The sequence below is a fragment of the Watersipora subatra genome, chromosome 4, assembly GCF_963576615.1.
Source record: "Watersipora subatra chromosome 4, tzWatSuba1.1, whole genome shotgun sequence".
NCBI classification, from domain to species: domain Eukaryota; kingdom Metazoa; phylum Bryozoa; class Gymnolaemata; order Cheilostomatida; family Watersiporidae; genus Watersipora; species Watersipora subatra.
Window position 1 is genome coordinate 33,229,197 of NC_088711.1, and position 14,872 is coordinate 33,244,068.

Sequence of the window (14,872 nt, forward strand, 5' to 3'; positions counted from 1 at the left end):
CCTGCTCGGCATGTCTGCCAAAGCTTATAGGTACATTCTCGTAGTGCTCTCAGGAAGTTCAACAGTTTAACACTCAACCATGCAGTAGGAGCGTCAAGGCCTCAATGTAGGAGGCTCAATTGGTAGTACGCATGATCCGAGTGTGTTTATTCACATGTTTGATGCGGGATCAATGTATTTAATACTAGAACACAAAACTCGGTCCACCGAAATCACATCGGTCTTTTAGTACAATATAATTAGTTAGTACCTTTTATTACTAATTAGCGGGATGAATGTCAGTGTTACCAAAATATAAATGGCCTTCAAATAAAGGGTGGCGCTATATTTTTCAACCCATCTCCTTTAGTGGCATTCAATTAGAGATGGCCTTCAAATAAAGGTGGCGTTCAAATACTGGTTTTACACTATATATCCAAGACAAAATCTTTGTGTATTTTAGTCAAATCTAGCTTTTTGCTGTTGTTCAACCTTCTGCTACACGTCACCAGAATGTAACATCAATAGTTGGTAGAAATACATCAAAATTGGTTTGATCAAATTCTGATTAAAATTTGATCAAACACAGTAAAACCTCTACTTATGAAAGCTTCGACATTCAAAGTTTTTATGTTGCAAAATGTTTTTTTTAGAATTTTCACTTCGACTTGCGAAATATATTTCAGGATATGTAATGCCGAAAGGCCTTACGCACTTTAGCTTGTTTGTTTTGTTCCTTGGCTTGTTTGCTTGTCGTGGGTATAATTTTGAACGTCTCTCACTCAATTTTCTTTTGGTAACAAAAGTTCGTAAACGACAAATATGATTTAATTTCGCTCTTTGAATAGTTTGGAGTTATCATATATCGCATATCAGGTAAGACAACTTTAGTTTCTAGCAATTCAAGTTCTTTGTTTTCTGTATGATAACAATTTTTCGGTTTGTCCCAATAAAAATAGATCTTTGTATGTATTTAAAAAAAAAATTTATTCGAAGCAAAAAAAACCAAGAAAACGATACAACACGTACCTTTTCTCACTGCCATCCTTCAACATCCTGCCATCTTTTCTTAGCCGCTTATAGATGGGCACCACTAAAGGTAAACAAACATACAATTCATATTTTTTATTTGCTATTTCTCTGTTTTTTTCAATGAATATTTATTTATTTATCATGTAATAATATAACTTTAACATGTATTTGTTACAGGTTTCAACCTTCACATGTATTTATAATGTATACAAATATTTTATCTGAGGTTTGTGCAGGCCTGGATCAGATTAGTGCATTAATATGATAAAATCTGTTTTTACTTAGGAAATTTTTTTTAAAAGATGGTTTCTGAAATAAATCTTTCATATGTAGAAGCTTGACTGTATGTATAACTCATATTAACGAACTCCTTTAATAGGTAGCGGTTCCACTGTATATAACACTCGAACTAACAAATCTTTTTCATTCCTAGAAGTTCCGTGATTTTACTGTTTGTGTTGCTGGATTCGTAAGAACTTCCTTATCTCGTTGACAATTCCAGCCATGTGCTCTGTAATTCAACAATTGATCTAACCTGTTTTAAACTCTATTGATAATTGACACAATTGAAATCAAATCAGCCAGTGTTCTGTTTGAAAATCATGAATTTAATGTTATCATTTGGTTTCAAATGACTTAATCATCTAGCCGAACTTTTAAAATCTTCAACCAGGAAAACTAGAATACGGCAATCCATATGTTGCCATATAATCCATATGCTGCCATATGCTGCCATATAATCCATATGCTGCCATATAATCCATATGCTGCCATATAATCCATATGCTGCCACTCAAACTGAACATCAAATGCTCTGACCATTCATGTAAAATGTGCATACACCTCTCCCAAATTATTCATATCTGCAACCATGCCACGAGCAGGCCTCATTGTTCAGGAAAACCTAGATTTGTTGGTAAAGTTTATAAAATCACTATTGCATGAATTACAATTCTGCACAAAGGAAGGTGTAGCCAAATCGACACTGCAACAGATTGTGGTTTCAAATGTCAAACACAAAACTTCTTGCTGCTTAAAATATAACCACAATTCATCATCCCTGTACACATGTATATGTGCCAGTAGCGTGTATATGTGTCAGTAGCATGTGTATGTGCCAGTAGCGTGTATATGTGCCAATAACATGTGTATGTGCCAGTAGCATGTATATGTATCAGTAGCATGTATATGTGCCAGTATCATGTATATGTGTCAGTAGCATGTATATGTGTCAGTAGCATGTATATGTGCCAGTAGCGTGTATATGTGCTAGTAGCATGTATATTTGTCAGTAGCGTGTATATGTGCCAGTAGCGTGTATATGTGCCAGTAGCATGTATATGTGCCAGTAGCGTGTATATGTGCTAGTAGCATGTATATTTGTCAGTAGCGTGTATATGTGCCAGTAGCATGTACATGTATATGTGTCAGTAGCATGTATATGTGTCAGTAGCATGTATATATGCCAGTAACATGTATATGTGCCAGTAGCGTGTATATGTGTCAGTAGCATGTGTATATGTGCCAATAGCATGTATATGTGCCAGTAGCGTGTATATGTGCTAGTAGCATGTATATTTGTCAGTAGCGTGTATATGTGCCAGTAGCATGTACATGTATATGTGCCAGTAGCATGTATATGTGCCAGTAGCGTATATATGTGCTAGTAGCATGTATATGTGCCAGTAGCGTGTATATATGCCAGTAGCATGTACATGTATATGTGCCAGTATCGACGGTTTAGCACTTGCTCTATTTATTCAACAGTTTTAAATTCCCACCCGCTTGACTATATTTGACTATTATTGTATTATACATGTACTTAATTCAGATTCATGTAGGCCACATAGTAAAGCAACTCAATATACAACATAGCGTATACATTGCTTTGTATGTATGCACCTGCAATATGTAAATAAGGTATTTCAGGCTTCATTATGCGCACAGCATATAGAATATTCCTTATTGGGCTAATCTGTATTATTGATGCCAAGAACTCTTGGCCCAAGGGCGACCCAATTACTCGAACTGCACTATACAGGTTATTAAAAATGATATATTCGCACTTATCATTGTTTAATTTGTTATCATTTATAGACCCATGTTTCTAAAAGGTCTTCCTGTTTAAATATAGAAAGAAAAGCGATGTAGCCTGTGCTCTGAAGTACACCGAAAAGCTATGGAGAAGCGTAGATGTCCCTATACTATATGCACGTGGTGTGCGCAAGCCGGACACTTTACTAACCATTGTCGTGATGCTGCAACTTTTCGAGCATCTGTTTGCCAGAGATGCAAGCAACGAGGTCACAAGGCCAAGGTCAGTAAAGTTCTAAGTTTCTTTTGCATGTTGTAGATGCTCTGGGGGGCCGTCTGTTATTTGTATTGTCTAGACTTCGGACCTGCTATTAAAATTGCTGGTCGGTTAGTAGGATCCAATGCACTGGTTGCTTCGTGCTAGTATTTTCATTTATATTATTTCTACGTTTTCAGATGTTGTAAGTTAGTAGGGTTTAGACTATCAAATAGTAGTATTTAGACTGTATGACGTGGTAGTGTTTAGACTGTATGAGGTACAGTAATACTTCAACTTACGAGTGCTCCAACGTACGAGAAACTTGAGATATGAGCCAGTTTTCAAGCAAGTTTTAGCACTAACATATGAGCCATGTTTGAGATACGAGCACTTGAGTCAGTTGCCAAGTATGCCGGAGGTGTTTTATGAGAACAGCATCACTCTGTATTTTTCAACTTCTCAGGTTATACTGTTGTACCGGTTTTTTTGTGCACGATTTTCTGTGCAGAATTATGTGAATTAAACGTACTGTGCGTAGACCGAACGTTTGCCAGTAAAATGAAAGATGATACAAAGAAAAAGCAAATGATAACAATTGATATTAAACGGAAAAATATTGAAAAATATACGAAATGTGTATGCGTGATTGAGCTAGCTCGGCAATATGACAGAAATACATTCATAATTATCAAACAGAAGGATTATATTCAGGGCATTTAGTTCGCAAAAGGACTAACCATAGTTTCTAAACGGTGCAGCGATCTTCACGACCGCTGATGGCATTGGACAAACAATTGGCCGGTGACAGCGTAACTGAAACGATGCTATGTGAAAAGGCCGGCGCTATCTATCCAAACTGTTTAATAGACATTCGGACAAGCTGGCTAGTGGTCGTGCATTAACCATTTGTGACGACACCTGTGTTCGTCCTAATCGCAACATGTTGCAAGGACGACAAAGGCAAACGTCCTTAGATAGGTTTATCTTAAAACGGCCGGCTAGTCGTGAAAGCGAAAAAAGGAAAAATTTCTTGCTAACCAGCAAGAAACTTCAAACTATGAACGCCGAAGAAATTTTAATTACGTTTAGTTGAAAATGAAAGTTTGCTTTTAGGTTTGCTTCTAAGTTTGTCTTTTAACACTTTGATAAAATCCAAATTTATCAAAGTCAACTGTTGTAACGAAGGATAACTTTTATCTCCCTCCCTGGCAAACGCGAGTGTTAACTGCTATTGTATGTATTTAATTTTACATTTTAATTTATCACATTTCCTTGCATTATTTTTTAGTTGTTGCTTTTTAAAAGCATGTAGTACGTAAGGAGAATAATCAACATGTTCTTTCTGTTACAATATCTTGTTTTGAGTGTTTTATTTGCTTTTTTTAGAGTATGGAAACCAATCAATATATATTTAATTGTTCTATATATAAATAAATTGCACCAACATGCGAGTAAATTGACATACGAGCTCAGTCTCGGAACGCATTAAGCTCGTAAGTTGAAGTATGACTGTAGTAGTGTTTAGACTGTATGAGGTAGTAGTATTTAGACTGTATGAGGTAGTAGTGTTTAGACTGTATGAGGTAGTAGTGTTTAGACTGTATGAGGTAGTAGTGTTTAGATTGTATGAGGTAGTAGTGTTTGGACTATATGAGGTAGTAGTATTTAGACTGTATGAGGTAGTAGTATTTAGACTGTATGAGGTAGTAGTGTTTAGACTGTATGAGGTAGTAGTATTTAGACTGTATGAGGTAGTAGTGTTTAGATTGTATGAGGTAGTAGTGTTTAGACTGTATGAGGTAGTAGTGTTTGGACTGTATGAGGTAGTAGTATTTAGACTGTATGAGGTAGTAGTATTTAGACTGTATGAGGTAGTAGTGTTTAGACTGTATGAGGTAGTAGTGTTTAGACTGTATGAGGTAGTAGTATTTAGACTGTATGAGGTAGTAGTGCTTAGACTGTATGAGGTAGTAGTATTTAGACTATATGAGGTAGTAGTGCTTAGACTGTATGAGGTAGTAGTGTTTAGACTGTATGAGGTAGTAGTATTTAGACTGTATGAGGTAGTAGTGTTTAGACTGTATGAGGTAGTAGTATTTAGACTGTATGAGGTAGTAGTGCTTAGACTGTATGAGGTAGTAGTATTTAGACTATATGAGGTAGTAGTGCTTAGACTATATGAGGTAGTAGTGCTTAGTCTGTATGAGGTAGTAGTATTTAGACTATATGAGGTAGTAGTGCTTAGACTGTATGAGGTAGTATTGTTTAGATTGTATAAGGAAATATTCAGACTGTAGAAGTATGCACTATCAGTAATATGTAATAGTAATACACATGTATGTTGTTTGCTTCACTCAAGTACTGCATAGCTCAAATTGTTTTGCATCAAAAACGCAGAATTTCATTGAAAGACACGCATTCACCACACAGGTGCACATGGTTGTTTCATCACACAGGTGCACATGGTTGTTTCATCACACAGGTGCACATGTTTGTTTCACCACACAGGTGCACATGGCTGTAGAAAACACCATCTCGGGTAATTCCATCAATAGTGAATTTATTGCAGGCATGCCATGAGTTATGGAGGCAGTGGCGTTACACCACTCACTTACCTGTAAGTATACCATTTATCACTTATGCTATATTTGCTATCTTTGGTAAAATTTATCACTTTTACATAAAAGTATTTAGTGTGGGTTTAGCACAAACTGCTAATGTGGCGATTCGGTCTGATCTTTTCTGAACATTTATGACCTAACCAGGTAGCTCTTTTCCTTTGGTTATGGACATTTCTAAATGTGCTTTTAAACCATTCCTTATATTACTGACTGTGAAGATGACTATCTCGAATATGTATTATATATATAATATTTATATTATATATATAATAATAGATATATTATTGGAAACCTTTGAGATATATATACAGTGCAACCTCGGTTCTCGAACACAATCCGTTCCAGAAGGTTGGTCGAAAACCGAGTTGTTCGAGATCCGAAACAGGTTTTCCCATTAGAATTAATATATATAAGTTTTAATCCGTTCCAACACACTGAATGTTTACCTTTTTAGTATTTTATACATTATTTTATGCATGAAATTGCACATTAAAATGCTGACCAACACATAAAAAGCAATGTATATCTCAGAAAATGTTAAGAAAAATGGCAAAGACACAAATAACATAAATGTACCCCAGGCTAATCGTACATTCGCGTTGTCGTAATCTTCCATACGAAAGATTACGCTAACATGAACTTGTAAAAATGAAAAAAGGATAAAGAAAAGAATTATGAATAGGATTTTTTACTCGGCTACAGGATGTTCTTTTCTCTTAAAATATCTATCCAATGACACTTGCTTCTGCCTTCTTTTTAGCACTTTTCGGAAGTGGTTCATGATAGTCTCATTAAAGTCATTGATGACTCTGGTGGCTGCAGCTTTATCGGGGTGGTGGAGTTCGACGAAATTCTGTAACTTGGCCTATTTGCTACATATTTGTTTAATCTCGGACAATGCGACAACAGTTGGTCACGGAGAGAGCGATCTACACCCGTACGCCGCTCAGCATCCCACCCTCACGTACGCACTCACGCGTCGTACCGGCGTTCGAACTCCGATTTTTGTTCGAACTACGAAGCAAGAATTTCTTGAATTTTTTGTTCGGACTCCGATTTGTGAGTCGTTCGAAAACCGAGGTTCCACTGTATAATGTTTATATTATATATATATGTATAATGTTTATATTATATCTCAAAGTTTGTGTGTTTTCTGTGATTCTGTACTTCAATACTTCGGTGTGTCCAGCTATAGCTATTAAAATCTCGGAATTAAATCTCGCATCGTGCTGGATTTGAACTCACGAAGATTGCAACTGCTGGTTTGTAATCCAGTTGTCTAACCACAAGTCTATCTCTATGAAACACGATGCTCTTTCGTGAACTTTATTTCCGGCTTTTCGTAAGGTTCAATTGCTAAATCGCGATCAAGGCTAACACCTTTCACGCAGACAATTGTATTATCGCGAGTAGGAATACCCTCTACATTCTTTCTCTGTTCGGTCAGACAAAGGCAGTCCGATATCTCACTTTCACATTTGTACTAATATCGAGAGGTACCAGTATCGTTGAATTCAAAATTTATGGGAAGAGCTTTGACATTCTCTCTCCGTTCAGTCAGACAAAGAGAGTACGATATCTCATTTTACCAGTATCGTCGTATTCAAAGTTTTGATGGCAATCTTCTGCTAGAACAGTAACCTTTTTTATATACACACACTTCTATGCAATGAATTGTTATTATTAGTTAAACCTATTCAAGATTTTTATTTTGTTTTTACAAATCGTATTGATTGTATCATTGCCAAATCATATTTTATTGTAATCGTAGCTAAACAAACTTAATTTAGCTATTACTTGCTAATTATTTTACATTTAAACCCTTTATAGTTGTTTTATTTTGCTTTTTAATTTATTTGACCTGCACAAAACATTTTCTTCATGATATGAAGTTTGAACGTTACAGTTGTTTGATTAAATTTGAAAACCTTCACAGTTGTTTTATTTTTTTTTAATTTATCTCAACTGCACAAGTCACTTTTCTCATGATATGAAGTTTGACAGTTAGAATGGTAACTGTTGTTAAATAAAAATAAATTTTCTGTTTCAAGACTTTTATCACGCGGGCGACGCTGAGCATTCACCTAGTAGGCTAGTATATATATATATACTAGCCTACTAGCCGAGGATGTATATATATATATATATATATATATGTATATATATGTACTATACATATATACTATGCATAGTATACTATGCATACTATACATACTAGATAGAGGACATGAGGTTGGAGATTTTGCACAATATACAAAGGGTTCTCTCAGGGTTTGACTGAATATGAATGGAAGCCCGGGTGGCAGATCCTTCTTAATTCTATATCCTGCTCTCTGTCTAAACTTGTCTATCAAGTTTGTGGCAATACAGATCTGTTAGTCTTTCATGTTTAGTCACCAAGTTATGCCTATTCCAACCATATTAAATCAATTATCATTAATCATATATCATTAATCAAATTTATCAAACTTTTGGATTAGATCTCTGTGTAAAACTTTTAGAAAGGAGTCATCTACCCAACTGTTCCTGAGTCATCTGAAGAGAAACGAGTCTTACATTGTTCGAACTGCTCATTCCAAGGTCACACAGCCTATGTGAGTTATCAGACACATTTCTGTTTTACATTCATAAATTGACACAATATGACAAAATGCTAGTTAAGCCATTGGAAATGTTGTTAGAAGCAGGCAAGATGCTTGAAAAATAACATTTGTTTACTTTTTGTTGGCTGCTGCTTTTGTTGTCGGTTTGTAGCATATTCTCTGTTTTTATGCGCTGTAATGAGTTGGCTCTTGGTTACTCTGATGAAGATAAAAAAATTCTATTCATCGTTATAGAAATATTTGTTAATTGTCCAAAACAAATATTGCTCGGTCAGACCAGATCCGTAAGGATGATTCCTGGAAATTCATTCCTAATTTGGTCTGTTACAACTCATTTAAGCCTAACGGAGAGTCACGGTCATAGCAGTCTAATGACTAGACTATTTACTTGCATGCAGTTTGAATAGCAAGAATTGTTCTCTCATGCTCCTAGTTTTGTTCATTTGTATACACATACAACTCTAGTTGTCTGACAAACGTTCTCGCATCAGAGTAAAACAATATCATAGAACATAAAATATTGTTACAACTACTGAATGCCCGCCGTTGCCCTTGTAATAAAGTCTGCACAGAAAAGTGATTTGTATTTAACATATAACAACAGTTACCATTCTAACTTTTAAACTTCATATCATGAGACAAGTGTTTTGTGTAGTTAAAATAAATTGAGAGAAAAAATAAAACAACTCTAAAGGTTTTCAAAATTGTTCAAACAACTGTAACTTTTAAATTTCGTATACATGTAATGAAAAGTGTTTTGTTAAAATATACTAAGAGAAAAATCAAACAACTGGAAAGTTGTTTGAAGGTAACTGTAAAGTAATTAGCAAGTAATGGCGAAATAAAGTTTGTTTTTCAACGTCTACAATGAAAAATTATTTGGTATACCATTATATGATTTTAATTCGTTTCAGTGTTGTAGCGTAAATATCGTATAGAGTGGTATAGAAACTCATAGCAATTATCTAATACAAACCGCCTCCTAGTAAAAATCTTTAAATTTTATATATGTACTGTACATATCAGCATGTTCTTTGTAATCACTACACCCACAGCGAAATTTCAATTCCGAGAGAATTTTTTGTTGATATTGTATGGAGGAAAAAAATGGTCGTAGTATGGCGGGGGCAAATAAACATCGTGTTGTATAGAGCTAGGCGAAAAGATAGCATGGGCATTGTAACCCGTAGGTGCACTGTATTAATTGATAATTTAGCGTGCGCAATCACTAAAAGGGTATATAGTAAGAGCGATAGGAAGGTGAGCTTGTCTACAGACTTGCAGTTGCAATCTTCAAGAGTATGTAGCGAGTTTCATTCCAAGATCTTAATCGCTGGACAGACGCCGAACGACGACGACTGACGATAAACTTTGAGATTTGTATATAGGCTATAGATGCATATACAGTATTTAATGTCTATTTTCTCTAGCAAAAAGATCATTGATTACTATAATGTGTATACAGTAATACTTCAACTTACGAGTGCCCCAACGTACAAGAAACTTGAGATACGAGCCAGCTTTTAAGCAAGTTTTAGCACTAACATACGAGCCATGTTTGAGATACGAGCACGTGAGTCAGTTGCCAAGTATGCCAGAGGTGTTTTATGAGAACAGCATCACTCTGTATTTTTCAACTGCTCTGGTTATACTATTGTACGGTGTTTTTTGTGCGCATATTTCAGTACAGAATTATATGAATTAAAGGTATTGTGCGTTGACCGAAAATTTGCCAGTAAAATGAAAGACAATGCAAAGAAAAAGCGATTGATAACAATTGATATTAAACGGAAATTTATTGAAAAATATGTGAAATGTGTACGCCTGATTGAGCTAGCTCAGCAATATGACAGAAATACATCCACAATTATCAAACAGATGGATTATATTCAATGCATTTAGCTTGCAAAAGGTCTAACCATAGTTTCTAAACGGCGCAGCGATCTTCACAACCGCTGATGGAGAGACTGCTCAGGCATTGGATAAAAGATCAACGATTGGCCGGTGACAGCGTAACTGAAACGATGCTATGTGAAAAGGCCGGTGCTATCTATCAAATACTATAAAAATAGACATTCGGACAAGTTGGCTAGTTGTCGTGCATTAACCCTTTGTGACGACACCTGTGTTCGTCCTAATCGCAACATGTTGAAAGGGCGACAAAGGTTAACGTCTTTAGATAGGTTTCTCTTAAAACGTCCGGCTGGTCGTGAGAGCGAAACAAAGGAAAAATTAGCTAACCAGCGAGAAACCTAAAACTATGAACGCCGAAGAAATTTTAATTACATTAACCCTTTCGCAGGCAGTGCGACGTTTTTGTCGCTTTGCGATATGGCTGCTAATGGGCAGTGCGACGTTTTTGTCGTTTCGGTAACGTATTTTATTATTGCCGTTTCTGGTTAGCTAAATGCCGTTTTTTGTTTACTTTTTTTTACCAATAGCAAGCTACGATATAGTAGTTTCGGTTAGCCTCAAAATTTGACTTCAAGGTTGAAAAAAAACGATCGTTTTTAGCAGTGATGAATAAATAAACTTTCGAAAAAAATTAGAAAATTGTTCTAAAAAATTTATCAACTTTTATTTTTCTTGCTTCGGTTTTAGCTTTTATTTACCGAATTTTTTGAGAGTTTGACTTTTGTTTACCGTCATGGCGGCTTCTAAAAGAACCTCCGGAGATTATTCTAATAAAGCAAGTACTAGTACCGAAATTACTAAGAGATTCAGAGCTGACAGTGACTTTTTAGATTTAGTAGCAAGAGATGACAGTGAATCAGGTTTGAATTGTGATTGTAATGACTTTACATCTGGAAGTGACAGGGATGAAAAGGCTGGTAGCAGTAATGATGAGGATGTGAGTAGGAGTGATGCCAGTGCCTGGAAGAATATAACCAACATAAACAGATATAAATATCCTACCATTAAGCAGTTTATAGCAGTGACAGGTCCAGTATTTACTCCAGTAGATGCTCAACCAGTAGAGTATTTTGAAAAGTTTTTTGAGCCTGTCAATCCAGGAAGTACATTTTTTGTGGGAGCTCTTTGTTACACAAATAAGTACATGGTGCAAAGACTGTGATGTGGGCCTTTGTAAAGGAGAATGCTTTCGAAAATATAATTCGTAAATAGACAATTATTATGAAAAGCATATATTTTATGTTATACATTTTTATTTGTTTATAATATATATATATGCCTATGGACATATGCATGTATACATACGCACCTTTAAACATAGATATATGCACATAATAACACACAGAAAAGTGTATGAACCTTTTAAAAAAAATTGATTTTTTGGAAAATTAATTCGCCCATGGGAGTCTGATTTAGTTTTGAAAATTCGCCCGCAAAAGGGTTAAGTTAAAAATGAAAGTTTGCTTTCAGGTTTGCTTCTAAGTTTGTCTTTTAAGACTTTGATAAAATCCAAATTTATCAAAGTCAACTGTTGTAACGAAGGATAACTTATCTCTCCCTCCCTGACAAATGCTAGCGTTAGCTGCTATTGTATGTATTTATTTTTACATTTTAATCACATTTTTTTGCATTATTTTTTATTTGTTGCTTTTTGAAAGCATGTGGTAAGTTAAGACAATAACCAACATGTTCTTTCTGTTACAATATCTTGTTTTGAGTGTTTTATTTGCGTTTTTTAGAGTATGGAAACCAATCAATATATATTTAATTGTTCTATATATAAATAAATTGCACCAACTTGCGAGTAAATTGACATGCGAGCTCAGTCTCGGAACGCATTAAGCTTGTAAGTCGAAGTATGACTGTACACTAAAACTGTAATGCTATCGATTACCACTGTACCATCTCGCTACTGGACCATTGCTTTACCATCGCTCATACAAACTCAGTTATTGATCTGCAAATAATTGCATTTGATTTGCACCATTTGTGACCAGCTCAATTAGATAAAGGCAAAACCTACTATAAATTAAAATGCTTTGAATATCTTTAAATATGCATTTTTTGAGGACTTGTCACATCTTGTTCTACAGGAATGCAAGCAAGGCTCTCGTGGGTACACTAACAGGTCACTGCCTTCTCGCATCCTTCATTTCAATACATTTGGTGCTGAGACAGACTTTGGAAGATGTTGGGCCAAACTCAGAGGCAAAAAGAAGTATGCCGGAGTGGAGACACAACAAGCTGCAAGTCAGCAGAATGCTAATACCATGGCTGCTGATGCAGGCTTGTTCTCTTTGCCAATCTATTCGCAAAAGCCAAACCACCAAACTACCGAAGCCAGTGGGCCATTCAGAAGGGGTAAGTTCTTCAGCTGGTTACCCTCTATCAGACTTCAGTCAGTTACACGACCAGGTGGAGCACCAGACAGCAGACCCTTATGGGTATTTCATAAGAAAGTTAGATATTCCATAGTCTGTTTAATATTAAAGTAGACAGCAGTTTCTAGCCAGTATTACAGCCGGTCACTATTAGCACTTGGCTTAGACCAGGGCCGTATCCTCCTATACTGCAGCTACTGCTATGGCAGTACCATTTTTTGAGGCTCAAAATCCCGGAATTCACGTCATGGTAGTAAGTTGTAATTATCATCAACAAGATATTAGTCGAAAAATTCAAATATGAAACGATTATTTGAAAGGCGTTGCTTCGTGCTAAAGAAATCGCGCTTCCTTGGAAAAGAATAAAAGCTGGAAATGCTAGTCAACATCGGCTCGACTTTCAAAACAGTAAAATAAATTAAAAAAATTATTAAAATTTATTTGAACCTCCGATCGTAAGTGATTTTGGGTGTCATTAGAATAACAATAATTCAGATGATAGAAGTGATATAAACTTTTTAGACATTTATTATACTTGGAATATACAGAGAAAAACGATCGTTATGGTAGCTCGCACGGCAACGTTATAGCGTCGGACTCTACCGAAAGGAATGCTTACAAGCATTTCATACAGAGACAATTGTACATGGTTGTATTTTTTTGTATTAGTAGATACGTAAATGAATGCTTATGTACAAAAGATTTTGTTCATAGAAATAAATTTAAGTTTGAGCTATGCATGTAACATGCATAGCTCAAGCTTAAATCTACTACTACTTGCTCAGTATTATAGACTATAGTATAAGTGCATTATTTTTAACATGGTGCTCGATTAATTTTACTTTTTAACTCTACAATATTATTTAATTGAATTATTTCATAGGAGACTACTCCTCTCCTACACCATTCAGCATTGTATCCGGTGATAATTCTACCTCATGCTAGCTGTGGCCAACCCCTTTAGCAGTTCTCATTCACATTATATATTTAATAAGCATTGTTAAAGACAATCTCAATAAACAGTTTTATATTTAGAAAACTGGATTATAATGTCAAATTTGCTGTTAGAACATGTGCCCCATCAGGAGCCAAGTGTGCTAGATTTGCACCATTTTGACTAGTTTGCTAAAAAATTTCCGGGGGAGAACCCCCGAACCCCCCCACCGAGAGGGCGCTCGGCACTTCTCTTGGACTCTCCCTGCAATACCATTTTCAAACAGGTGGATACTGCCCTGGCTTAGACACCGACAAAGCGCATCGTGATTGGTACTTTAGATATTTGTTGTGGCTACACAAATCAATGCTACTCAATACTGCATTGTGTTGACAAATACCATAAAACCTCTTATTGAGCACCACCTTTATTTGAATGCCACCTCCCTTGGACCGCCACCTCCATTTGACCGCCACTTTGACATTTTTTGGTTTATGCAAACCCATAATAGCAAGTGATCGGTAGAAAAGTTTCCATAATTAACAATTCATTCTTTCATTGTTTTTGTTCGTATTGAAGTCCGTTTTCCAACTTTAAAAGGTTTTTTTGTATAACTTTGAAAGCATTACCATAAAAATAATTAATAACTGCATCAGGCTAATAGTAGTTTCTTGTTTAACACGATCTCGATACTTTGACGTATGTGAAAACCGGTTTACACTTGCAACGGTTTACGATATATGAACGATCAGTTTTAGGCTAAAAGTTGAGCGATGCTGCTAAAAGTTTATCGCTTGTACAAAATGCAACGTGTAAAATTTTGCTGTTAAAAAAGTTGTTTGGACGCAAATATCGACTAGTTCAGTAGTGCAGAAGAAGAGGTGAGATCAGAAGACATTGTGGAAGGTATTGGACAACTAGATTGAACAGCCAGAAGATGTTTATTCCATCGAAAGCAACAATCGGAACACAGCTGGGTGAGTAAACAAAGCAAATATTTCTGCTTTCAAAATGTTATTTTTTGTTTCTGTATGTAATATAAGTATGGTTCGTTTATGTCGCTTGTTCATGAAAATACATTTGTAGCATTTGATAGCTTATCACTATATAACTAA

At 35.6% G+C, this 14,872-nt stretch overlaps 1 protein-coding gene across 2 annotated transcripts in view; it reads left to right on the forward strand.

Moving 5' to 3' along the window:
- LOC137394659 (zinc finger CCHC domain-containing protein 7-like) overlaps nt 1-14,872 on the forward strand; it is a 38,612-nt gene that overhangs the window by 18,954 nt on the left and 4,786 nt on the right. The window contains exons 8-11 of one of the 2 annotated variants that reach the window (XM_068081417.1): nt 3,146-3,328; nt 5,874-5,921; nt 8,427-8,519; nt 12,536-12,803. In XM_068081417.1, coding sequence (XP_067937518.1) covers nt 3,146-3,328; nt 5,874-5,921; nt 8,427-8,519; nt 12,536-12,803 — 592 coding nt within the window. The remainder of the gene's footprint in view (nt 1-3,145; nt 3,329-5,873; nt 5,922-8,426; nt 8,520-12,535; nt 12,804-14,872) is intronic. The other variant, XM_068081418.1, reaches the window with a different exon arrangement.